The sequence below is a fragment of the Lampetra planeri genome, chromosome 14 (genome assembly GCF_965212315.1).
Source record: "Lampetra planeri chromosome 14, kcLamPlan1.2.h2, whole genome shotgun sequence".
Lineage (NCBI taxonomy): Eukaryota > Metazoa > Chordata > Hyperoartia > Petromyzontiformes > Petromyzontidae > Lampetra > Lampetra planeri.
The window spans coordinates 14405561-14431814 of NC_136120.1; the positions used below are offsets into that span (position 1 = coordinate 14405561).

The following is a 26254-nucleotide window of genomic DNA, read 5'->3' on the forward strand; positions in this document are numbered from 1 at the left end:
ATACCACCACCAACATCACCACTTACCGATACCACCACCCACATCACCAGTTACCGATACCACCACCAACATCACCACTTACCGATACCACCACCAACATCACCAGTTACCGACACCACCACCCACATCACCAGTTACCGATACCACCACCAACATCACCACTTACCGATACCACCACCCACATCACCAGTTACCGATACCACCACCAACATCACCACTTACCGATACCACCACCCACATCACCAGTTACCGATACCACCACCAACATCACCACTTACCGATACCACCACCAACATCACCACTTACCGATACCACCACCCACATCACCAGTTACCGATACCACCACCAACATCACCACTTACCGATATCACCACCAACATCACCACTTACCGATACCACCACCCACATCACCAGTTACCGATACCACCACCAACATCACCACTTACCGATACCACCACCCACATCACCAGTTACCGATACCACCACCCACATCACCAGTTACCGATACAACCACCCACATCACCACTTACCGATACCACCACCCACATCACCAGTTACCGATACCACCACCAACATCACCACTTACCGATATCACCACCCACATCACCAGTTACCGATACCACCACCCACATCACCAGTTACCGATACCACCACCCACATCACCAGTTACCGATACAACCACCCACATCACCAGTTACCGATACCACCACCCACATCACCAGTTACCGATACCACCACCAACATCACCAGTTACCGATACCACCACCCACATCACCAGTTACCGATACAACCACCCACATCACCAGTTACCGATACAACCACCCACATCACCAGTTACCGATACCACCACCCACATCACCAGTTACCGATACCACCACCAACATCACCAGTTACCGATACCACCACCCACATCACCAGTTACCGATACAACCACCCACATCACCAGTTACCGATACCACCACCCACATCACCAGTTACCGATACCACCACCCACGACATCGTGCACATCACTGTCACTTACATCATTGCCTCCACCACTTTCATCACCACCAACACCAATCACTAACATCACCAACATCACCACTCGCACCATTACCAACACCATCACTAACATCACCACTCGCACTATTACCAACACCATCACTAACATCACTACTCACACTATTACCAACACCATCATTAACATCCCCACGTTTTTTTACCAACAGAAGATAATCACATTGCAAGTCTAGTATTCCTACTACACCATGACTATCATATCACCTCTACAAAACACGTGGATTTATAAAACACATATATGTGACTACAGCTCGAAACGCTGAATAAAAACGTCTTGAACCTGGGATTGAACAGGGGCAGGAAGTCGACTGCCCGCAGAGCTGGGGGAAGTGAGTTCTGTCAGACTCTGGGGGCAACAGAGAATGATGGTTTGAACACATCAGACCACCACGGTATTTACCTTCAGCAGCATTACAGGACGTATTGCGTTAATATAGACTCGAGTAATAAAGACCCTTTTACTCTTCCAGACAAGGGTGAGTGATATACCGAAGATAATCACCCAGGAATGTCTGTCGATAACGCTCGTGACGTCACTCCACATCGAACAGCCCCCCTCATGAATAATAATCATAAAATGACGTCCTCCAAATGGACACCCCCCCCCCCATTCATAATAATTAGTGGCTGACGTCACTCCACATGGGGGGCGAGGCACCTCCTCCCCCCTCCTCGGCGTCAACTCACAGCCCTCACGACAAAGGCAGAACCCTCACGTCACACGGTCTCCGTGACGCTGTTGAGACATCAAAGCAAAAGGACGTCTTGATGAACAAGGGATATTAACCTTAAAATGAAATAGGTCTGTGTCACCGCGCCCTTACAAATTGCACACGCATTAATGCAATGAATATCACGTCGCAGTCTGCTTTTCGCTTGCAAGTTTCAGATTTACTGCAATACACCCGTCCTTAGACGGGCAAAAGGCGAGTTGAAAAGAAACAGGAATCAGAGATGTGCTTTACCAGCCAAACCACGGCAACTGACACGATATGAAATGCGTTTGCATTTTTAATAAGCCGTTCCACGGCATCCGTGATAGCTGAGGAATTGCTTGTTCCACCATAGTACAGGTGTTGAATTGGGCAGTCGTCAGTGATATATATACACCCGATGGTTTGCACCTCACCACATTCGCAATTTGGCGAGTCCTTGATCTTTCAATTATGGAGGAAATATCCCCACACCTTCTTCCATATGTTGTTGTTGAGGCGTGTCGAAAATAGGTGTTTCAATTTCAGATGGGACAGCGGTGGAGATCAAATGTCAACATACAGAGGGAGATCTGGATGTTACAATATCTAATGCTAAGTGTTAAATCATCATGTGAGACGTTTGTTGGTGGGATGATCGCAAGTACTGGCAGCCACTGCAGCAGTGTAGCTTTAGAGAGCCACTCACCACACGCAGTGCAGCGTTGATGCGCGTCAACAAACGCGGCGTGAGAGATGGGCGTAGCGCAATATTCTACGGTAGAATGGACCTGGGCTTGCGTTGATGTCCAAAGGGTCCCAGCGTCACATCCCCAGGAACTTTCTGCAAGCTTTTTGATCAATAATAAAGGTTTTTGGTTAATAATAAAGGTTTTTGGTTATATCGCGTCATTTATGTGTCGCAACCCTCCACCACCCGACACGGCCAATGAGTAAAAAATGTGTCACGTTGACAAAAGACAAATCGTTCACGACTATAGCCCACCGGTGTGCTGAAGAGTGAATCCACAACATTTACAATTTGTGCAACACTATGCAGCCAAGGGCAATTTGCCAGAATAGTGAAGCAGCAGCGTGACGTCATTATTTAACCCAATCATGAGCAGGTGAACTATTTGTCATTTGTCAACGTGACTACTTTTTTACTGATTGGCAATGTCGGGTGGTGGAGGGTTGCGACACATTTATAAATAACACGATCTAACCCAAAAACCATTATTATGAATAATAATGGTCGCAAAAGCCTACGTGTTAAGCTTTTTGATGTTGACCATGAACATAATTTAGTATGTGCAACTTGAGAAAATGTGCAGTAAAAGAGTAATACTCTCCTTTACCACAACAACAAAATAACACGTGACAACACCAGCCTATAGGATTTGTGGACCAGTGTTTTCCAGCAGCATTTGTTCAAGCAGATGGTAACAGTTTAGACTTTTTAAGTGTCATCAACAGAATGCGGCCTGTTAAACAAAGATGATGGGTTGGCTCATGGTACAGGCAAGACTTCTCCACAAAGCATATAAATTTCAGTACAATTATACATAACTATGCTTTGTCATCGCAAGAACAATTGTCCGCTTTGACAATCCACCAAAGTACACAATTCGTCAAATATAACAATAGCTCCCAATTAATCTGAAAAGCGTCAATACTTTTCCAGGAGGTTCATGCTTTGAGACATTTAGCAATTTTTTTTTAAATGTCTTGCATGTGGGAGAAAACCAGCGTACCTGACAAAACTCCTCGCTGATGAGGGGATAATGATCAAATGTCCACCAAGATGGGTTCACAAACCCATTTGCTGTACTGCGTTTTACTTGCCACCTCCCAGCCTGGTAGGTTTGGGAAGTTAAATAAATTAAATCACGACGTTTCGGGTGCAACACAAGTGTCCTTCTTCAGGTGGGGACAACTTAGCGAAAGCACACCGCTAAGTTATTTATTTTAATTTTTCACCTACGTGACTTTACCTAAAAAACCAAAGAGTATGAATCCTTGCAGTCACGAAAACTTCAAATCTAGAATTAATTTTTATAAATCTGTGCCACAATAGCCCTTGGCTGCATAGTGTTGCACAACAGGTGTGGGGTGCAGCGTAAAATACCTGCTCCTCTCTAAGGCAGAGCCCTTGCTCTGAACTCTTGCTCACATACATGAATATGGCATGTCAATTATCACACCAATTACCACACCCCTTAAACCAGAGCTTACTTTATGCTGGGTCTGTACAGGTCAGTGGCCTAGAAAATATTCTGTCCGCAATGGCACACCACATGCAATATACCGCTTGCTGTGGTTGTTGGAGCATTCCAGGTCAGCATTAAACATCCTGGATACATTTATTATACACAAGAATTGGTACAATTTCAAGTGACGTATTTTATGATTTTATAAGGTCCAGCTGGCGACATCTATTGACTTTTTGAGGTTCGTTTGGCGAATTTCCTCTGGCTCTGAAGAGTCCACCTTGGCAGCCAGGTCTGCTTGTGAGGCACAGTCCACATCTTCTGGGTCGACCCTCTGACCCACGGCGCTGGGCTGGCCCAGGTCTGGAGGCTCCACGGCGGTCGCGACCGGATCTGGGGGTGGCTTGGCTCCGGGGAGGGGGACCTTGTCTGCTCCCTCCTTGGCCAGTTGGTCTGCGTGCTCATTTCCCAGGTTTCCAGAGTGGCCCTGCACATGCACCTGCAGGCGCAGAAGTAACACATCACATCAGCCCGTATCAGCGTCACCTCGCTGAACGGGGGAATTCCGGACCGACTCTTGGTTTTGCGGAAGCATAGTGGTGTGGGGGAGAAGCGCGTGGCGGCCTCACCCATGTGATGTCCATGTCGCTGCACAAGTCGTCGAGCAGGGCGAAGTCGGCCCTGTTAACCACCAGCGAGCCCGAGCCTTGGCGCCAGCCACTGCGCTTCCACGTGTGCACCCAGGAACCCATCCCTGTGCACAGACACATGGAGGAGGCAGCGTCACGACAGAGAAGCGGCAGAATACAGCCGCTCCGAAAAATAGTGCTGCAGTCAATCATACCCCTTTGCCACTGCTAAATCCGAGCCAGTTCAGGAACTCCACAGTATGGGCTGGTTTCCACCGGATATTTGCTGTGCCAAGCTGGAACCGAACCACAATATGCTGGTCTCACAAGACATCCGAGCTAAGCAAGGCCAGGGGTATGGCTAATGACACGTCCATTGCGTGTGACACCAGAACCGGCTTTTATTTTGCAATTTCTGAGCTCAGGCCGAAAACCACAAAATGTCCAATAGCCAACACCAAATAGCATTATTAAAGTTGTAAAAGATAAGAGTTAACACGTTTCTTGAATTGAGCAAAATTATACGAGCTTGGGGAAAGAGACGATGGGAAGGAATTCCAAAGTGCAGCAGTATTGTGACTCGCAGTGCGGTGGCTGGACGTGGCGTGGATGAGACGAAACAGACAGCATGTTGCCCTGTACACTCGTGTCCACATCTGTCCGCTCATGTCTATTGCTGTTCAATCACCGTTGACGATGAACATGCTGTCCGTGCACACAATCAGCTTTCGGAGCCCCTGCTCGCTCGCCTGCTGCACTGCACGGCACGCTGCCTATGATCACCAATCAGCACAGGTGACATGAACATTAAAGAACGTAAGCCAAAAAACAATCAACTTGATAAAAACAACCTCAGCTCCGTTTCTCTGGATGTTCCGTGCATACAACAATACGTTGCGGCTCAATTTGCGTGTATCAATGGAAAATATCGTTTAAAAAAACTGCTCTAAAGTAAAATATCGAGTCATGACAGAGGGAGAAGTCATGTCAGGTATTTACCATATTCTGTTTTTTATTTACCATGATCTCGGCGCGCTGGTTTGTTTGTCGGCCAACCAGTCGCTCACTCAGGTTTCTACACATACGGATACCAAACACACACAGAGACGCACCTGTGAAAACATGTCCACTTGAAAAGTGTAGTGGTATTGTCGAACGGACCGTACATGTTAATGCGCAAGCTCAATGCAACCACAATGGGGTTTCCTCATCACACTCCTGTTGTAACAGGGCGGTGTAAAACTGGGGAAATGCGATGAAAAGCAACTTCCTCAACAGGCAGAGGGGACGGGTTTCAGACATAGGGAAGGGGTCTCATGAATTGGGGTCTTCAGGATAGAGAATGGTCTCAGGGAGGGGGGGTCTCTGAGACAGCGAACTCACAGGGAGTTGTTGGTGCCCCAAAAGACTCCCAGTCCCGCGCGCGCCGCATGGCGCCCATTGGAGATGCAGCATCCATCGGTGAAGACGACCGGGACGCCGCCTGCGGGCGAGCACACAAACCCCGCGCTGTCAGCTCCGTCGCTGTGCGCCCATCCTCGTCGCTGTCAACACCCGTTCGTCGCTGTCGTCTTCATCGCCCTAATGTCAGCATGAAGGACGCACCCACGTAAGTGTAGCGCGGTGGTTGATCCCCGCGCCCCGCGGGCTGCTCCTCGTCTTCCCACCGCCGCCGTCGCGACCGCGGCGGCCTCTCGGCGGCTGCGCCGTCGTCCCCGCGCCCCTGGGCGAGGTAGGCGTGGGCGGTTCCCTCGCACAGAAACTTGCGGAAGTCGGCTCCCGGGAACCCCTCCACTTGGGTCCTGCATTCGTCCCTGACAGGACACGAGAGGGTCCTTAGCGGGTGTGGTACAGGTCCCAGTGGCCGGCGTCCGCGGTGCGATGAGGGGCCTCACCACGTCGCGTAGAGCCCGGGGCTCCTGCCGATGCGTACCGCGTAGTAGCCGCGCCTCTCCGCTCTCACGAGCAGCAGCAGGCCGCGTGGCGTCCGCAGCATGGTCCGGGACAGGGTCAGGACCCACGGCTCAGGACTCCCTCCCCGAGTGACCCGAGTTGTTCGGGAGGTCCCAAATTCCCCGAGTGTCCCGGGTGACCCCTGTGCCCTCCGCCCTGGGCTTCCCACGACTCCCAGCCCCCTCACTGCGCGGGCCCAGGACGCCCGAGGAGGTTTATATCTTCCCGGGTGCCGCCGGGGATGCCCTACGCGGTCGCCTCCACGCGCTAAGCCAGACGACGACCCCCGAACCCTCCTCCTCCACGCGCTGCCGGCCCGGGGCCGCGCGCTGCAGTCTGGGAAGGGGTTGAAGGGTCACGCACTTCCGGCTCTCCGTCACTTCCGCCACGTCCGCCTCCCCCGGGCGCGGGGATCACGGATCCGCGGGAGTCGCGGGCACCGCGGGGCCCACGGGGACCCGTGACCTCGTCCCGCCTCGGCCGCCTCCGCAGCAGCAGCAGCAGCCCTGAGCCCTGAGTGAGTGGCGCCGCCTCTCGCCGTCGTAGCGCGAGCGCCGTTAGCGGGCAGGGGGGGGGGCGCCGGGAAGACGCCCCCCGTGTGAGGGTTCCCCTTCCCGGCGGGGCCGCTAGGCGAGACCCAGGCGTAGTCCGGGCCTCCTCGAGGTTCCCCCGGCGTCACGGGTCTCGGCGTGCCGGGGTTAGATTTCGGCATGAGAGGGGTTGAGAAGGGCATGGGGTTATGGGGTTATGGGGTGTCTGGTAGCCGCTCCGCTCTCCGAGCTCCTCCAGGAGGCGACAGCCACTTGGTCTTCAGCCGGTGTCCGCCCCGGTCCCGGCCGCTTCCCTCTTCACCCCCTTCGCCGCGCGGGGCGAGGACACCGCGGCCCTGAGCTGCCGCACGAGGGGCGCGGGGGGGGGGGGTCAGGGCCCCGTGTCGCTCACCGCGACGCGAGAAGAACGCGGCGGGCGGCTGCAGTGCGAGTCACGGCCGCGACATTCGGTGGCATCGGGGCGTGAGCGAGCTGGGGGGGGGGGGGTTCCCAGTGTCACGGTGAGGGCCGTGTCGGTTGTCAAGGGCGGCGGGGGTTGGGGTGTGGGTTCGTCCCGGTAGGCAGGGTTGGGCGGTGTCTGGGATGGACAGTCGCGGGGATATTGTTGGAGCGACTTGTTTGTTGTTTCGTGCGACATGATGCCCGCGAACCCGAGCGCCCCGGGCGTGTTGTGGTGCAGGCGTCGGCCCGCCGTGTTACATACAGCTCTGCCTCGATCGCGTATCTTTATCTCGCTCTTCTCTTTAGTTCTCTCCCGCTCATCCTCTCTGTCTCTTTAGCTCCCTCTTGCTATGGTCTGTGGAGTTGAGCTATTTCACTCGGTGTTCCGCCAGGTGCAGCTCTCGATTTTCGGGAAACAATGGAATCCCCCCCCCCACCTCAGGCAACGCGGCAGGACTCGGTGACTCGGTATGCGTCAGCGTCTCTCTCATTTCCCTCCTCCCTCCCAGGTGTAGAGGGCGGTCCCAGTTAGATAACTACCGCCAGGGAGCTCGGGGTCGCCAGACTCGGTGAGGCGAGGCTTCCGTCACGCTGTGACGGAAGCGCCGGCTCACGACCAAAACAACAACATGGGGCAGCCAAGACTCGTGACGCGTGAGCGGCAGCAGCGCATTCGCCAAGGGCAAAGCTGTGCAGCACCTCAAACAAGTGCGTGTCACCCTTTCCCTGGCAGGGGGTGTCTGTTCGGTGGTCGATGGTGAGTGGCGGCCACGGTGAGTGGTGAGCGGCTCGAGGAACCCAGAGCCATGAAGCTGTACGTGTTCCTGGTGAACACGGGCACCACGCTCACATTCGACACGGAGCTCGCCGTGCAGAGGTAAGGAGAAGGCGGAACTGCGACATATCGCTACTGCCGCCCGGCAACGCCCTCACTGCTTTAAATTTATGGGGTTTTGATTCTCACGTTTGCCGAGAAAAGGGCCAAAACGTTAAGCTTCTTGTTGACCAAGGTTACTATAACCGCTTGGATGGGGGGAGGAAATTGCTAATTCGTGCAGTGCGAGGGAAGAAGCAGAAAGATAAGGGAGTATGGTAGTTGAACACAGTATGGATGAAACAAAACAGTCAGTCTGGGAGACAGTCTCCAACATGGGTGTAGGAATTAACGGGTGAAGTTCACGGAAACAGTAACTATGATAGTAGCGATAGAAGGGTGATGAGGAGGCGACTGACCGCCAGTGAGCGAGTGCTGGAATTTCAATCACTGTGACTGCCTTATGTTGAATACTAAGAAGTGCAATGAGGTAGGAACTGGGTGCTCCACCACAGATATTACAGCAGGATTACGACTTAGACTGAAGTTGTGCATTGTATAGTGGCAATAATTGTTCAGAGTTAAAGAAGAAGGCGTTTGCACAGTTTGGGATTGAGCAGCATTGCGGTGCGTGGTTTTCGTGGTGGAGGATGTTTACCAGGGCACGTGTTTTCCCGGCAGCGTTGCCGAGCTGAAGAGTGCCATTGCTGCAAAGCACCGCATTGGGGTGCAGCACCAGGTGCTCGTGGTGAATGGCGGCGAGTGTATGGCCTTGGAGCGCCGCGTCTGCAGCTATTGCGCCGGAACGGTGAGTGGGGCCACGTCTCCTCCTGCACCGGTCATGGTGGGGGAAGAGATCCTATCCCTTGAGTAATTGGATTCTCAATGCTTTGCCGGAATCGCTCCCAAAGCCGCAGAATGTGCTTCCCTAGAACATTGTTGCCAAGGACACCCAAAAGGTCATCAGATCTAGCGACAAAATCGCCAAGTTGAATTGGTGTCTCGTCGTGTCCCCGTGTGTACAGGACACAAACCCCATCTTCCTGTTCAGCAAGGAGATGATCGTACGGGACAAGGCGCCGGCAGTGCCACGCTGCGTGTTTCCGGCAGAGACGGAGATGGCACTGCGTGTGGAAGAGTCGCTCATGATGCCACCTGTGCTCAACACCGTGGCCTCGCGCTCACAGCTTGCGGCGGTGAGAGCCATCTGTGAATGCGCACTCATCTACACAGACTGTTGGGGCAAGTGCTGTTAGCCAGCACCTCTGAAGGCCGGAACGACACATGATGTGGTGGGTGACCAACACCACGCCCGACTGCCTAGCGATGTTTACACATTGCACTAGGTACTCCTTGGAGGCTGGATCAACCTAGGGGAGGGCCCGAAACCGGTTCAGATATTTGTCACTTTATTGATCATGAGCGGAAATTGAACTCTGGTCTCCGGGTTCATAGCGCAGTGTGCTCACCGCTCCATTACCGCTGCCCACCCATCAACACACACGCATGAACACATCCGGAAACATTTATGCTCACCGACACGCTTCTCCACACGCACGTGCACACACCCGCACAGGAGATGCAAGAGTTTGCGGAGCGGCTGAGTGAGTACTGCCGCACGCTGGTGCACGACGAGCATCTGCAGCACCAGGGCTGGGCGGCCATCATGGCCAACCTGGACGACTGCATGAGCGGATACGCCGCGCTGCTGCACGGATTTTCCAGCGCCTACGCCACCTTCTCCACCGCCCGCGACTCCATCACAGAGCAGCTCAACGCGTGAGGCCCCAACTCCCCCCAAACTCCCAACTCCTTCTGCCCACATCCTTCCAGATCCATTGCCTTCCAGCTGTCCCTGCTATCCTGATCAAACCCCCCCCCCCCTCTGTTTTGGCTCCTCTTTCTCCCAGTTCTCACGCCTCTCTCAGATCCCACTCTTCCAGCTTCCTTGACTCTCAACCCCCCAACCTGCTCTCTTTCTCCGTACTCCCCCCTTCCAGTCGCTGGGCCTGCCATGTCATTAAACACTAATGTGTTGGATGTAATGGGGAGGTGTAGCCCATACAACAACACAGACAATGTAAAAAATATGGATATTGAACCTTCTTTATTGCAGATGTAGAATGGGAATCAAGACAGGCGGAATGTCATCTGATGTTATTTTTTATTCAATAATTTTACTTTCTGCCATTTTTTGAGTCACCCATGAGAAGCAGCTAATAAACCAACGTGTACATAAAAAAACACAAATAATTCAGCCACGGCTTTTTGATGATGAACTGGAGCGAGTTCGCGAATTGTGCGTCAGAATTGGCATCACCTGTAGTGGTGTGCCTTGGCGTGCCCTGACGAAGTGATGTGGCACAGGCTGGGCAGCGCTGTGTCAGTGATGGCGCAGATCCCGCTGCTGCAGTCACTTACAGTGAGCATGTCCCGCGATGGGTCCCAGCGGGGAGCCACTGCCGCCGACGACAGCTCCCAGCTCGCTTCCTTCAGCTCCCTCGGCTCGGATTCGGCTCCCGCGGCGCCAGCGCTGATGCCAGGGAAAGCAACGCCTATTCAACGCCGGCAGAAGCAGCTCGGAGCAGAGGAGACCGGCTGGGACAACGGCGCCCATGGGGAGGCAGGGGGGTATCCGGCCGGCGCCGGGTTGAGTGGTGCCACCGAGAGCGAGACCTTTCCTCGCGCCCGTGATGGAGCGTCGACGGACATCGCGATCGAGTCGCCCGCCGGTGCTGACGGCAGGGCGGGGCCCGATACGGCGAGCGAGGACAGTGCGGCGGGGCCCACCACCAGCACCCAGGAGCCGTTCAACGTGACCCTGCTGGACTGGGTGAACGTGCAGGACCGGCCCAACGACGTGGAGACCCTGGTGAAGAAGTGCCTTGACTCGGTGCACAGGGTGAGCCGCACGGCCTCCTCTGTAGACACGGACACAGAGGCACAGGCAGAGACGAAGGCACTGACACAGAGATGGATACTGACACAGATACAGTTATGGCCATCAATTGAATTGCATGCACGCACACATACACAAACAGGCTGAACTAGCAATATATTGGGTGCTCACTGGGCTTTGAATGGCCGCTTCAGTGCACTTGAGCCGGCATCCCTGAGATTCTGGGTTGGCATGCAGGTTTCAGCCACCCCTGACTAAGCCGGATTGTCAAGTAAAGCGAGTTCATAGTCTCAACACAGTACCCAATGACTGCAAAGAAACCTGTCATACTTAAAATGTGTGTGTCAAGTAATTCTGTAGCAAGGCTCTTAAGGTCCACTGAGAAGGGCTGGGATGCTTAGGCGGGTCTCTCTTAGCACTGGTTTTTGTCACTAGGTTTTGAGCAATCCTTCGATCAATGTAAGCGTTTTTCTCTCTCAAGTAAGTTCCATATAGCAACACAACTCGATTAACGTGTCATTGATATTGCATCATCCTTATTAGAGTTATTGTGCTGTCCCCCATTTACAGATGAAAAGAAGCAGAGAGAGCTAATGCATACACACTTTGATTCTTACTTGATTTGAAGCTTTCGTGACTGCAGGAATTACTCTTTGGTTCTTTCGGTAAAGTCACGAAGAAAGAAAATAAATTGAAAAACAAAAGCAGAGGCATAGTGCACACTGTATACTTTCACACGTGCACCCCGTGCGTGTGCGCGTACACACGCGAGCGGTTTGGCTAAGCGATCATCGAGCGTGTGTGGGCCCCAGCAGCTGGAGCCGGCGGTGGTTGAGCCGTTCCTGCAGGAGTGCCGCGAGGTGCTGGCCAAGGCTGACAACCCCCCGATGCGTGCCATCAAGGGGCTGGAGGAGCGGCTCTATGCGCTGGACCAGGTGCTGGCGACCTGCCGCACCCTCGTGTCGGAGCAGGGCGAGCTCGCTCAGGTGATGCATCCGAGCGCTCGCGAGCGCTCACGAGTATACCGAGACACTCCAGAACACACCTTCGTGTTTCAGAGCACTCATAATCACAGGGCACACATCTGGATATGGATTGGTGCAGTGGTTGCCCAACCTTTCTGGACCCGTGGACCACTGCTATGCTTAAAACATTTTCACAGCCAAATATCCAGAAAAAAAATTTGGTTTGTCAATAAAATCGTAGCATCGGCAACAGTTCCGTGAGATGACTCCCCCACTTGCTTGGAGACAACAGGTTGGGAACCACTGGGTTAGGGGATCTTAGCGAAGTAGCCCCCAACATCTGATATAGCCGAGTGACCATGCGCCGTTCCCTACTGACAATGTGGAGCCTTGCGGAGCCTCGTGCCACCACGGCGCATCGCGTGGGTGAATAAGATCCGGCGGTGCAAGAACAGAGAGCGTCGTGTCATGGAGCGGTGTGGCTGGTGTGGTTCGGTGGGCAGGGCTTCCTGGCAAACCAGAAGCGGGCGGAGAACCTGAACGACCCGTCGGTTCTGCCAGACCTGTGTGTGAGCCATGCCAACCAGCTGCTCATCATGCTGGGCAACCACAAGAAGCTGCTCGACACCAGGCAGACGTGCGTGCTGGCCAAGCAGCAGCTGACCGACAACCTGCACGTGCGCTTCCGGTGAGCACAATAATCGCAGTGTGCAATGTTACCTTCAACGGAGTACTGCCGTGCGGGGCGAAGATGCTTGAGTGCCGTGTACTTCAGAGTAGTCGCACCGGATAGAAGCACCCATAGCAGTCGGATACGCGATGAGAGGTGAGACAAATACGTGGTCCTTTCACCAACCCGCACTGACAGGCGTGGTGAAGTATGGTCAACCCGCCCCCTCGTCATGACCGACGCATGTAAACCATGGCCCCCAGTCCCCAGCAGCTTTGTCTGGGTCAGGACCATAGGTATTATTGGCTTGGGGAGGCATTCATCCAAAAGTATATTGATCATGGATGATGATTAATTGTTATCTAAAGATTTGTTGCGATGTTTCTTGATGCCACGTTACACCATTTTAGCGAGCGTGTTTGCTGTGTTTCCGTACAACGTATTGTGGTATTGGAGCGACGACCTTGGCGGCCAGCGCTCTGGGCCGTGGTGTCGGCAGTTGGCTGGGCCTCTCGTTATAAAGTTGTGATGTCGTGCTTCATGGGTGAAGCCAGTGAAAGAGCCGAGCCAGGTGCGTGGTTTCATTCACCCCTGTCTTTACCCAGGTGGTGCTACCTCATGATGCACCACCTGGACCAGCACAGCGAGCGTCTGGCCGTGCTGTGGCACGTCCTGCGGGGGCTGGAGGGGCGCATGCGCGTGGTGGCCCAACTCTCGGCGGCGCCGCGCCTCTACTGCCTGGCCATCTCCGAAGTGGTGCGCAGGCGCACCTTCGCCGCTCACTACTCCCAGGTAAGAAGGAGCTTTCCACCGAGCAGAATAGCTCGCTCCCGCACACAGCCGATGGATGAGGGCAGTGGGCTGGCTTTCTTGTGTGCTCACCTGCGCCTCTCCCCCTCCCACCCCCTTCGTATACTGTGTGCCTCCGGGCAGTGGGCCAGCGCGCTGGTGGCAGAGGGCAGGCAGGTGTACGAGGCCGAGCGAGCCAAGCGGGAGAGCTTTGGACGCGTGTTTGGTAAGAGTGTCACCGCGTACCACCATGTGCCACTCGTCCACGCGACGGCTCCACGTCGCACTCTGATGGTCATGTTTGTTGCTGATGCGTGGATCCCCCCTCCGTGCCTCTGTCCTCAGGGAGCTCCTTCCTGCGTGACCGCCTCTTCCGTGGCCTCCAGTCATGGCCTCCATCCTCCTTCTGTGTGAGTGTGGCAGCCTACCGCACTTATGGGAGACCCAGGGCCGGTTTAGATATTCGTCACTGGTTTTGGACGTGATCGGGAAACGAACCCGGGTCGCCGGGTTTGTAGCGCAGTACGCTAACCGTTGAACTCCCGCTCCCCACACTATACACATGGACACGCACTACACTCATTAGGAAGCCCCTGGAGCTATGCACTTCCCTCGCACCTCTGATTAGCACATTTGGCTACGTACTGTACGAAAGAAGTTCAACATACATACCTACCACAATGTGCACCACTTGACTCATGTCATGCTTGCAAATGAGACTCATCCTGGTCTCTTCGTTAAACAAAGTCAACTTATACCAATAAACTTAACCGCGCACTAAACCTGCCATATTATAACGCTCCACCTCACAGGACCAGTCCCTACACTCGTACCACCCTCACCAGCCCCTATCCCTACACCGCAACCCGGCGCCGGCGTTGTAGTGCGTGGCTGTGCGCGGTTGTTTCAGACGAGCGACCCGCGTGCGTTCGATTCGGATCTGCCGTCCATCTCGTTGGACGACCTGCGCCTCCTGCAGTCGCGGTGTCCCGACGAGGTGCAGCCCTATCTCAGGTACACAGCGTGCACAGACAAAGGTCTCCCGGGTGGCATTCGTAATCTGTTGGGGCAGTTGCTGTTGGCGAGCACCTATGAAGGCCAGATTGAGTGGCGTGCATGTCTGTGCGAATACAGTCGTGTGTGCGCGGTTGTGTGCGAGTGTCCACGCCTGTGTCTGAGCATGTGAGCGCATGAATGTGCATTAATGCGGACACACCCGTGTGTATGCTGTTGCGTATGTGTGCAGGCTGCCTGGAATGGAGTTAGCGGTGTCTTCGTCCCATCCCATCGCGCCTTGGGGTGGAGAAGAGGGACTCCTTCGCCCTTCACCTGCACACTCACTCGCCCAGGTGTCACTCCGGCGTCACTCACCCCGGCGTCATTCACTCCGCGTCACTCACTCCGGCGTCACTCACCGCATGTCTTTTGCTGCCGCTGCTGCAGGTGTCACCAGGTCCTGTGGAGGGGCTCGTCCTTCCAGGCTTGGCAAGCGACGATCGAGATCCGGCGCCCTCAGCGCGCAAGGCCGCACCGGCGTCGGACTCGTGGGCTCCGGTCGCGGAGGAGGCAGCGCCGAGAGGGTGTGCTGGCCCACCAGGGGCGCTGGCGACGGAGGAGGTGGGGGGGGGCCTCGGGGAGCCACCGTCCCCCGGCGCCCCCCCGCTGCTGCAGGAGGCAGAGGCCGCCTCCCTCGAGGATTACGGCTTCGAGTCGGTGCCGTCCGCCGCGGGCCTCCTCGTGTCGGACCCCGCCGTGACGGCCCCCCCCGAGCCCCCCGAGCCGCTGGGATCCCTGGGCAGCCTCCAGGCCGAGCCTCCCTGCCCGCTCAGCGAGCTGGGGCGACGCGAGATCGCGCCGGCGGCACCACCGGCGCCCGCCCTCGACTCGCTGCTCACGAGCGGGAGCGCCGATTTCGTGTCGGCCATGGGGGAGGTGGTAGAAGCGAGGGAATTGAGGGAGGTGAGAGGAGGAGAGGTGAGGGGCGTGGCAGAGGTGGGGGAGTTGACCGAAGCGGGTGAAGCTTTTGGAAGGGTCAGAGAGTTGGGGGGGGCCAGGGAGGTGGAGGCCGTGAGGGAGGTGGGGCAGTTGAGGGATGTGGTGGGGGAGGGCAGCGCCGCCATCTCCCCTGGGGCCCTGCTGAGCGACCCACAGAGCCCCGAGATGATGGAGTCGCTCTACGCCTCCGTCATCAACGCCATCGACAGCAAGCGCCTTCACGACTCGGCCTCGGAAGCGGCCGCACTACGCCGCACCGTCGAGGCCCACCGCCAGGGCCTGCTGGCCGCTCGTGCCGGCCTGGCCGCGCTCGCCGGCGACCTGGCCCGTCTGAGGGCCGCGGCGGCACACGGGAGGGAAGATGGCGCGGCCGCGTTGGCTGCCCTGAGCCGCGACGTGGCCCGGCTGAGGGAGTGCGCGGAGGCCGAGGAGGAGGAGGCGCGCCGAGCCCGTGTCGACTGCGAGGAGGCTCGGCTCCGCGAGCTGGAGGAGCGGCGCCGTGCGGACGAGGAGGCCCAGGAGCGGCTCCGAGAATCGTCGGAGAGGGCCGACTCGCTGGAGCGGCGCCTACGCTCCTCGGCCGCCGAGCTGGAGGGCCTGCGACTGGAGAGGGACACACTGGCCGAGGGGGAAGCGGCGGGGAGGTCCCGGGAGCAGGGCCTGACGGACGAGGCGGAGCGCCTGCGCGCCGACGTGGGGGAGCTACAGCACCAGCGCTGCTGCCTGCAGCTAGAGCTGGCATCGCAGAGTGGCGAGGCGGAGGAGCAGCGGCGCGCCCTGGAGGCGTTGCGCGACGAGTACGATGAGAGGTGTCGCGAGCTGGCGCGCCGCGCCGACGCCGACCGCACCCAGCTCTACGAGCAGCTGCGGTGCGAGGAGGAGCGGCGCGAGGCGCTGGTGGAGGAGACGCGGCGGCTCACGGAGGTGCTCGCCGGCGCCCAGCGAGACGCGGAGGCGACCCGCGGCCGACTCGAGTGGGAGGCCGAGACGCGACGTGAGCTGGAGGAGGAGGGGCAGCGGCGCCAGGAGGAGCTGGAGGCGGCGCTGGTGCAGGCCCGGGAAGAACGCGTGGAGACGGAACGGGCGTTGTGCGAGAAGTTGCGGGAAGCAAGCGCTCGCAGTTTGCGTGAGACGGAGACGCTGCAGAGGCAGATGGCAGAGAGGGCACAGATCATGGAGGCGGAGCTGGAGCGCACGCAGCGCGCGCTGGCGGACGCCACCTTGCAGCTGGAGGCCGTGGAGCAGCAGCAGCAGCGGTCGCTGACGGATGCTCCAGAACCGAGCCCAGGGACAGGCAGCCCGGAAGAGTCGCCACCCTCTCTGGACGCCGCACCCGGGGCAGCTGGTACGGAACGAGAGTGCGAGACGGCCGAGGAGTGTGGGACACTTGAGGGGCAACGGGGAGGTGAGCAGGGAGACACCAAGTGTGAGGTGGAGGGGGGTGAGGAAGGCAGCGAGGATGCAGGGCAAGAGGAGGATGGTGGCCCCGTGCCACCCCCTGCTCAGAGCCTCCCAGACGACCCGGAGATGTTGCCCAAGATGGCGACGGCTGAACTGCCCGTTCCCTGTGCTGGGTGAGCAATGCCCTCGGCCAGATGCTCTCCAACCCGGCCCCTCATTCGCCACCCCCTACGTGCTTGCGTATGTGCCTTTGAGTGCGTGCCCAATGGCATGTCCTTGGCTCCAACTCCCTCCATCTTGCCCACCTTGAGCTTACTTGAATTGCATAAATACCAAATATACTTTATTGCGTGTGCCCGGTTGGCAGGGACGTGGAGCTCGCGAGTTCTTCTGGAGACCCTGCTGCTGGGACCCCTCCAGTGTCTGGCACCCCAGCTACGCTGGACCCCATGCGGGAAAGTCTGGAGCAGGAGATGAAGGAGGCGCTGGGGTTAATGAGGGCCCAGCTGGAGGCTCAGCACCAGGTGCTACTCGCACAATACTCTCTCTCCCCACTCACAAAGCGCTCGCTCTCCGCACTCTCCCCACTTCCACAGCGCTCCCTCTCCCCGCTCTCCACTCAGACCGGTGCCCATCACACCCTGGTGAATAGAGCTAGGAGGTGATGCACTTGGCTCGATGATCTCACCAGCATCATGAGCTGCTTTTCGCTGGGCATGACATGTAAGGGGTTTTCTGCCTTCAGGAAGCAGGTTGTTGGGGAAGGCACCATTTTTAAAGGGACTAGAAAAACCGAAACATTCCAAAATTTAGTCGGTGAATGGACTTAATCGGCATGGTGGCACAGTGGTGACACTCGTGCCTCACAACAAGAATGCCTGGGTTCAAGTTCCGACTCCGGTGCCTTTCTGCGTATAGTTTGTACGCTCAACCCCTGTTCTGCACGAGTTTCCTCCAGGTACCCCGGTTTTCTCTCTTGGCTAAAACATCTAAATGCAAATCGCTCATTTGGGATTGCAGAGGCAAACATTGCCCACTACTGCGTACACTTTCAAAGTCTTGAGACTCTAAGGTTTTCTTTGTAAACCGTGTAATAATAATAATAACAATCAACTAATCTTCTCGGCCCTCGCGGTCGTACTTGTGTGTCTGCGCAGACGAGCTTCAACAGTGTCCTGGCCCAGGAGAAGCGGCGCCACCACCACGCGCTCGCCGAGCTCCAGGGTCGGCTCGCAACGCTGGAGGCCCAGCAGAGGGACGACCGGGGTAACCGCGTGCACACGCCGCACGCGCTGCTCTGCGACGTACATCATTATTCTTTCACTATGTTGCTGGTTTTCCCAGGAAAGTCTTGCTGAGTCTCGAGACCCTATTTCAAGCAGGTCCTGCTAAGTTTTTGCAGTTGTGGGTTTCTTGGGGGTGGGGTGGGCGACCATTGCTACATTTATAACATGACCCAATTAAGTAATTGCAAGTAGTTTCTGAACTTTGCCAAATTTGGACCATGACGCCGACACCGGGTCTGATCTGCAGTTGACGTAACAGAACTTTAATGGCCACCGTAAAACAGGCTGCGCGTAGAATTTAATTGTTGATACACACTGCAGTATTAATCAGGGCAGCCTGCCAGTTTCGAAACACAAACCTCTGCAACAAGCGGTGAACGTGCGACCGCTGGGGTCGCACGCATATGTTGATCTGTGCGTGCGTTGGCCGTGCGTGTCCCCAGACCTCATCCGGAGGCTGTCCTCCGACCGTGCCGCGTTGCTCGAGGAGAAGAAGTTGTTGGAGGAGACGCTGGCAAAGCTGCATGGCCCGGCCGAGCAGCCGGGGACCTCGTCTGAGACGACCGTGGTCCCTGCCCACCCCCCGGCTCCGGAGGCAGCCACAGGCACGGCGCCCCCCATCCCGGTGACCAGGGCCTTGGAGCCTTGCGAGCAGGGTGAGCGGGTGCAGTCCTTCGGCTCGGAGGAGGAGAAAGTCGAGGTGACGCCCGGAGTTCACGGCGAGAAGGTGACGTGGGGCAAATGTGAACTGGTTTTTGCGTCTCATTTTTTGTCCTTCCCCCGTATCTCTGATTAGCATGGTTGGCTACGTAAAGTGCGAAATAAGTTAAACATACGTATATACGGCCTTAATTTTTCCAGGCCATCATTTAATTGAGCGGTGCCTTAATAACAACCACTGCTGAGCTCGGTTAACGGTGCATTCTCTCTTGCTTGCAGGAGGAGGATGGTGCCGCCCCGGAGAAAATGGTGAGTGTGCTGGCACTGAACAACCTCGGGCCATGTGCTCTTCATGGAGTGAAATCGGGTGAATGTGCTCCACGGTGCTTCTTACTCTGGCACTGAGTTGCATCTGTCTCTGTCGCCTATCATCCCCCCTTCCCGGCCCTCACAGATGTCTCAGAGTTTGTCAGCAGCTTCGCCTCGTCACTCGGACAAAATTTCAATCCGAGAGTGAGTATGGCTCTCAGGCGCTCTGCTCCACCGAGGCAGACGCCGCCGCCGCACTGCTGCACCATGTTCGACGCGACCTCGCAACATGACACGGGCACTGAGTTGGCGCGTGCTGTCCACATGCAGGTTCCAGGTTGGAGATGTGGTGCTGGTGGTATTGGACGAGCGCTACGACAACTACGTGCTGTTCACTGTGGGGCCCACGCTGTGCTTCTTGCACGCCGACTGCCTGGACCTGCTTGGCCTCGCTGCAGGTGAATGCACCCACAAACAGCCAGCTTCTCTTGGTCACTCGGGGGTCAGAGCATCAAGCCGGCACCGTTGAGATCCTGGATTCGGTCTCCATAGCCTGCGATTAATCCGCATTCTCAAGCATTGCGAGTCCATGGTCTCGGCACTAAGGAATGCATGAAAAAAACAATCGTGTTAAATGTTTTTCTCCATTTAATTTGTAGGCCTTCCCATCCATCGCTGTCTCATGTCCCTGCGACCTTAACCCCCGTCACTTCTCCTGCCTTAACTAAGAAAGCTAGCGAAAGTTCCACTTTGGGAAATGCATTCAAGTGGTCGATGACCATGTGGCCCAGTCCCCGCCAACTCCCGTGTACCCGAGCTTGCTCGAGCTGCTCTCGTGGCTAAGTAGTTCGGGAATCAAGTGGGAACGTTTGGCTCTCTGGACTGCGTCTCATTAATCTTGTGTTGTTCTTATTATGATGCCTGTTTACCCAGGAAACCCTCGCTGAGTCTCAAGACTCTTTTTCAGGAGGGTCCTGCCAAGTTGTCGCAGTAGGGGATGATGTTGCTACGTGTAATCCCAATTGAGTCATTTTGAAGGTATTTTTTTACGTGGAAATGTTTGGCCAATTCCAGTTATCTTGGGTTGTTTTAGCGATAGAAGGAAACCAGCGATCCCTGAGGAAACCCACGCAAAACAGAGAACATACAACCTCCATACAGAAATCTTCCCAAATCGGGATTCGAATCCAGTTTCTTTTTGCTGTGAGGCACGAGTGTTACCACTGCGCCACCCTGGGCCATGGAGGTGTAACCTTGCCGTGACTTCAAACCACCCCCTGCCCTCATGGTGTGTGTGTATGTGCAGCTCCGGGCGAGGTAAGGAAGCCGTGGGTTCTGGGAAAGCTGGTGGAAAAGGAATACTGCCAGGCAAAGAAGGTGTGTGGTGGATGTCAACCCACATTCAGCCACTCCACACACGCCGTCAGACTAAGACATACCATCAATCATACACGCCATCACACAGCATTATGTCAACAGTCACAGCATGTGCAATTACACCATAACACACACCATCACAAAAACATAATCACGTGCGCACACTGTTATGCACACAGACACACCATCACACTGTCTATCAATAATACACAAACCACCCCCTCTTGCGCCATGCCGGCTTCATAGGTGTTTGCTAATGGTGCTTTTCTCCAACAGCCTGTATACCCGACACAGGAGGTATTTGTGATTGCGTGCTTGTTTGTGTGCGTCTATGTGTACGTGCGTGTGCTTGCGTGTTCACGTGTGGGGAGCAGTGGTGCAGTGTTTAGCATGCCGTGCTTCGAACCCCACTACCCAAGTTTGATACCTGTTCGCGGCCAACACCAGTGACAATAATCTAAGCTGGGTCCTGGGCCTTCCCTTTGTTGACCCACCCTCAAATGAGTACCTGGTGCGATGTGTAAACATTGCCACTCGGGAGACAAAATCGGCCCCGTGGTGCTGGCCACCCACCGCCTCGTGTGCTCACTAACAGCGCTTGCCCCAACATTCTCTTGAGGCGATATGGGGGGGAATTTGTCTTTTGTGTGTGCTCATAGGCCCACAACAGGTTCCGGGTCCCTCTGGGAACCAAGTTCTACCGCGTGAAGGCCGTGCCATGGGGAACAACCGTGTGACACAGCTTCCTGCGACTCCCAGGGCCATCGGGCCTCCGAGGCAGGCTCCTCCCTGGAGCCCCCCAACCCTCCATGCTGTTGGGGCCCCCTCAAGCCTCCGAGCCTAGGCCTCCCATACCCTCGTGGCTCAATGTAGACGTTTGCACAGACTGTGTGGAGCTCGCACCCTCCACAGTGATGTTGAATATCACCATCGTACCGATAATACTAATATTGCTCATAGTGACCCTAGTACGAGCTGCTAAGGGCGCCCCGTTAGGATTTAAAGGCGTGCGCCCCCCCCCCTTTCCTATCACCTGTAAATGCCCATTTTACCCGACCCCAATGTAAGTACATGAATTCCAATAAAGGAGCCTGCCGGCGATGTCCACGCGCCACTCGGCAGATGTGTGCGACTCCAACTGTGCGTTGTGTGCGGTACTTCAACCTTCTGGGCAGGAGCTTCTGAGATGAGGTGGCTGGACGGCTCAGGAGTTAGAACACAGAGCCGGCACCGCTGAGAGCCTGGGTTTGAATCCAGGCGGCTGCCTGTGATGAAACCGGATCCTCAGATGCAGTGAATTGATAGTAGCAGTCTTGTCACCGATGACTACTCAATACACCCATCGCATTACATGATTTGTGTCTGCACTTAATTTGGTTAAGTTCCAGCTCTAAGAATGAAATATCAGTATGACAATCTTGATATGAAGCTTTCGTGACTGCAGGAATCCATACTCTTTGGTTCTTTCGGTAAAGTCACGTAGGTAGATAAATCATAGATCACGACGTTTCGATCGCAACACGAGCGACCGTCATCAGTTGGGACAGATACAGCAGGAGACGGTGGGTTCCTGTTCCCCATGGCACGGAGTCAGCAGTTCTCCTCCTGTGTTTGTTCCACCTGATCACGGTCGCTTGTGTTGCGATCGAAATGTCGTGATCTATTATTTTTCTACCTACGTGGCTTTACCGAAGCAACCAAAGAGTATCAGTAGGACAGCCATGTCATTCACACCTCACTCTTGCTTCAGTGCTGTGTTTTGTTCTATTTTGGTGACCCAGGTCACTGTTGCGACTATCCCGGTCTCCCGGGTTCTCACCTGGTTAAACAATGAACCCGACTAGTACGCAGAGTGGGTTCTAAGTCCTGTCCACTATTCTGTGTAGACCGGAGGCCACTTGAATGGATCTCGAAGGTTGCTTTGTGATATCCGGTTCCGTGGGACATTCTCCAACATGAAGGGTTGCGCTGTTCTGCGAGAGTTCCAAAAGGAATGTGACGACGCAAGGCCGATAGCGCGTTCGGGATGTGATAAAAATTAAGCCTCCGAGATAGAGCGCATGGGCTGGAGCTCGTACGTGTGAAGTGTTGAATCTTTGAGGGTGCTCAACATCTCCAGACGCAACAGTGGAGCGACGCTCGTGTGGGTGAACCCTGGTGTCACGTGACGGCGAGATCAACACTGCCACGATGAACGGGGTAGCGATGGTGGTCACGAGAATGGTGACGAGGGTGATGATGGCAATAACGAAAAAGGTCATGGTGATTGTGACATGGTGATATTGAACGTGGAGATGACGGAGATGTCATGCCGCCGCCACGAAGCCGTTCAGCAGGCGCCCCATCTCCGACCTCGCCACCACCAAGCGACGGAGCCGACCCCGCGTCCCCCTCACCTCACCTCACATGAACACACCCGCACGCATTTCCCCCCCATAGAGCTCCGAGGGGAGGTCACCTGGCCGACCGGTTTTTATCCGAGAAGCCCTTACCGGGATTAAACTTTCACGGTTTCCGGCGACCAGGGAATTGGACGACCTCCCCCGACGCTACCTTGCACCGCGGCGCTGCGACCGGCCTTAAGATTGCAAGGTCGCAGCGAGGGGCCACTCGGCCACCGCGGGTGAAACGCATCCCACACACCCCACACACGCAAGTATCGACAGGGCAGGCAGAGGGAATAAGCATTGTGATGGAGGAGCATCATTAGAAAACACGCAGCGCATCTGAATTGCATAATCAGGCACCCCCCGCACAGGGAGCGGAGGGACGGCATAATTACGCTCGGGCACGCAGGCACCATTGTTAGAGGAGTTAAAGGATAAGGCTGTTAGTATGAGTAATCGGGAGAGCGGGGTCACGCGGGGAGCCGTGCACAAATTCCCACGGCGCAGCTTTGTGACGGACGCCGCCGCATAAACTGCGATAATGGGGGGGCCTGCGTGAGAAAGGGATTGATTGGAATTTGCGCCGCGCAGGTTGAGCATTAAGTAGCATATCAAAAGCGCCCGGAACCGCGGTGCGCGTGCCAGAGGGTCGCGAGCCTATTGTCCAGAGCCGCATTCCCTTTGAGGTAGGGAGGATAAATGGGGAGCGCAAAGGGGAAATCGGGTCTTAGTCCAGCGCCAGGCGACCAGACGCAGCTCCAGCCAGCGACCCGGACGTCCGTGGGACGCACCGAGGTACGCTGTTAGCACAAGGATCAGTGGACCGCCGTGGACACTTAACAGTGAGTAAGAAGGTGAATTAGAATCATAGCAGATAAATCGGGAATAGGTATAGAGGTATCAGCGTAGGCCAGCCTCGTCGACTCACTGATTTAACATCTAGTTCCAGGTAGCGGATAATAAATCATTAATAGCTGATCGTGGCCTCGTGTGATCTCGTGTTATAAGTGTGAACGCGTGTGGTACTGTGTATGCGTAAGCTCGCGGCGTGCGTAATCGGCGTACCCCAGGTGCGCGATCATAACGTGAGCGGCCAGCGCGGCGCAGAGCGGCGCAAGAGTGGGTATCGCGTGTGGAGCTGTATGTGCGTGTGCGCGCACGTTCACGACGTGTATAATACAGGTGCGCGATCGTAACGTGAGTGGTCAGTGTTGAGTGAGTGCCGCGCAGAGCTGTGTGCGTGAGTGCGCATACGTTCGTTACGTGGCGGATACGGATGCGCGTTGGTAACGTGCCGCACAGGGCTATAGACGGGCACACGCTCGCAGTGTGCGAGAGCTGTACGTAGCGGTGTAAAGAGGGGGGAGTTTGGCGTTTGATTGATGATGCTGTGCGCACGTATGCTTGCAGCGTGGGAGCGCGGCGCGAGGCTGTAACAGTAGGGGCGTCGCGTTCGAATGCCGGCGAAACCGTAGCGGGAAATAGGGAGGTGGGGTAACGACAACGAAATAGGGGATGCAGGCGGGAGGGACCCCGGGGGCCAACGGCCCCCACAGAGACTTGTTCAATTTTGAGAAGTGTGCAGTACCGTAGTGCAGTCTTGTCAAATTGGTGGCTACGTCTGTATCCCTTCCACTGCACCTGACCCCCTCCCCCATTTGCTCCACCGCATTTTACCCACACTCCTCACCCCCGGCCTCTCTCTTTAGTTGACACGAAACTGATGACGCTATAACCGTACGCTCATAATCACTTAAAGGGCGGCAGGTAACTGAGGTTCCACATCCTCGCCAGGCGGAAAATAGTCGCCTCTAGTGCCCAGCAAGTGCGGCTAAGATTTAGTGATGAATAGATTCCCTTTGCGGGTCCAAAGTGGCATGACGTCCTGTGGTCGTGGACCGTATTAAATTATTTTGCGGATAATATTTGACCCACGGTGCCGTAAGTCCCCGGCCCCTGATTTGCCCGACTCCTTCATGGTGGGGAGCTGAGCCCGCCTCCCCAGTTGAGTTTGTTATTGCCACCCCTTGCCCCCTGTCAGTAAGGTCACCCCACAGGGTGGCTTTGCCGCTTATAGGTCACGGACCAGAACATAAATCGGTACTGTGAGGAAGCGCAACATGAGCCATACCGATTTGTTCACACAGCCGATAAGAGGCAATTGCTCGATTACCCCACTCATGACAAGTGCTTATCGCACCTCCGATTAGCACTGTTAGCTAAATACGGTGCGAAAGAAGTTCAACATATATAAAGGTATAATTCACTGTTATTGGCCACATGAATAAATTGGAACCCATAAAGTGACGTCAAGTGGTGCCGGCAAGTTAAATATCTGGTCTCGGCTATTTTAATAGAAAAATATTTCACCTGGAAAATCCCTTGAGATGGATTCACATCTCGGTTGCGTGTCTGACACAGGCTTCGCAAACATGTGGAGTGACATCGCGGGTGTCATTGTGTAATGCCGGCCCGAGAGAGGCACCGGCATGCGACGTAGCGACATCGCGGGCACCACTCGGATGTGGGTGCAGTACCGGCCCTAGAGGGGCTCGGTGAGCGCTGACTCGGAGTGCTGCTGGAGGGCACCACGCTCTGTGTGCAGTGCCGACCCCTACAGGATCGGGTGTGAGAGTGCCGGCCATGGGAATGGGGTTACCAAGGGCCATGGCACTCTGGTTGACCCCGAAGGACACGTGACCGGTAAAGTCTACACAGGGCCCCCAGGTGGGGGCTAGGGGTGGTCACGTGTCAGGGCCGAGATCCTGCTCGAGGGTTCTCGAAGGTGGGCGTGGCTAAGGGCGGAGCCAGCCCCGCCGCGGAGGATATAAGCCGGGTCCCCGAGAGGGACCGGCTGCTGTAGTTATCCTGAAGACTCGACGCTCTACGCTCTACGTCCGAGAAGAGCTACTCCCAGTGTAGTGTAGTTAGCCTGGTGGTCCACCACCACTGTGTAGTCAGCCTGGTGGTCCACCACCATAGGTTGTTATCTGGTAAAGGGGCAGTTTCCCCTTTGTGTTGGTATCAATAAATGTGTTGCCTCGAAAGAGTACGTCCGCGACTCAGTTGAACTCACTGCACATGGAATGGCGCGCACTCAAACACGCCCCTCGCACCTCATGTCTCCTCCTCTGCTCTCGAATTTCACCCTCAGCGCGCGACCTCCA

General features: G+C 55.7%; 2 protein-coding genes across 8 annotated transcripts; one reads left to right on the forward strand and one right to left on the reverse strand.

Moving 5' to 3' along the window:
• Positions 1 to 1179: 1179 nt before the first annotated feature.
• LOC144722434 (ribonuclease H1-like) lies at positions 1180 to 6883 on the reverse strand. Of its 3 annotated transcripts, none has more exons than XM_078600696.1 (7): positions 6486 to 6883; positions 6196 to 6404; positions 5974 to 6073; positions 5590 to 5665; positions 5279 to 5363; positions 4591 to 4715; positions 1180 to 4460 (listed from the first exon to the last, which is right to left on the reverse strand). In XM_078600696.1, exons 1-7 carry the CDS (start codon positions 6584 to 6586, stop codon positions 4164 to 4166), a joined length of 993 nt encoding a protein of 330 aa, XP_078456822.1. In that variant the 5' UTR covers positions 6587 to 6883; the 3' UTR covers positions 1180 to 4163. The 3 variants fall into 3 exon arrangements, with proteins under 3 accessions (XP_078456822.1, XP_078456823.1, XP_078456825.1); XM_078600697.1 differs by having other exon boundaries at positions 5611 to 5665; positions 6486 to 6882; XM_078600699.1 differs by lacking the exon at positions 5279 to 5363 and having other exon boundaries at positions 5611 to 5665.
• RB1CC1 (RB1 inducible coiled-coil 1) lies at positions 6081 to 24070 on the forward strand. Of its 5 annotated transcripts, none has more exons than XM_078600690.1 (22): positions 6894 to 7060; positions 8269 to 8412; positions 9031 to 9157; positions 9375 to 9545; positions 9926 to 10128; positions 10717 to 11251; positions 12061 to 12234; positions 12717 to 12901; positions 13489 to 13675; positions 13817 to 13898; positions 14018 to 14082; positions 14583 to 14686; positions 14919 to 15021; positions 15116 to 17241; positions 17436 to 17592; positions 18226 to 18334; positions 18798 to 19081; positions 19294 to 19323; positions 19469 to 19527; positions 19654 to 19781; positions 20630 to 20700; positions 21360 to 24070. In XM_078600690.1, exons 2-22 carry the CDS (start codon positions 8342 to 8344, stop codon positions 21435 to 21437), a joined length of 5049 nt encoding a protein of 1682 aa, XP_078456816.1. In that variant the 5' UTR covers positions 6894 to 7060; positions 8269 to 8341; the 3' UTR covers positions 21438 to 24070. The 5 variants fall into 5 exon arrangements, with proteins under 5 accessions (XP_078456814.1, XP_078456813.1, XP_078456815.1 ...); XM_078600691.1 differs by having other exon boundaries at positions 12064 to 12234; XM_078600688.1 differs by lacking the exons at positions 6894 to 7060; positions 21360 to 24070 and adding an exon at positions 6081 to 6199 and having other exon boundaries at positions 20630 to 21353.
• The last annotated feature ends 2184 nt before the right edge of the window (positions 24071 to 26254 follow it).

Bases quoted from the DNA above. Each gene is read 5' to 3' on its own strand.
- RB1CC1 (XM_078600688.1), top strand. From the start codon at position 8,342: ATGAAGCTGTACGTGTTCCTGGTGAACACGGGCACCACGCTCACATTC. The intron at 18,335-18,797 runs GTAACCGCGTGC...GCGTGTCCCCAG, and splicing joins CCAGCAGAGGGACGACCGGG to ACCTCATCCGGAGGCTGTCC. The intron at 19,082-19,293 runs GTGACGTGGGGC...TCTTGCTTGCAG, and splicing joins CCGGAGTTCACGGCGAGAAG to GAGGAGGATGGTGCCGCCCC.
- LOC144722434 (XM_078600696.1), bottom strand. From the start codon at position 6,586: ATGCTGCGGACGCCACGCGGCCTGCTGCTGCTCGTGAGAGCGGAGAGG. The intron at 6,074-6,195 runs GTGCGTCCTTCA...GCTCGCCCGCAG, and splicing joins ACCGCGCTACACTTACGTGG to GCGGCGTCCCGGTCGTCTTC. The intron at 5,666-5,973 runs GTGAGTTCGCTG...CCGTATGTGTAG, and splicing joins TGGGGCACCAACAACTCCCT to AAACCTGAGTGAGCGACTGG.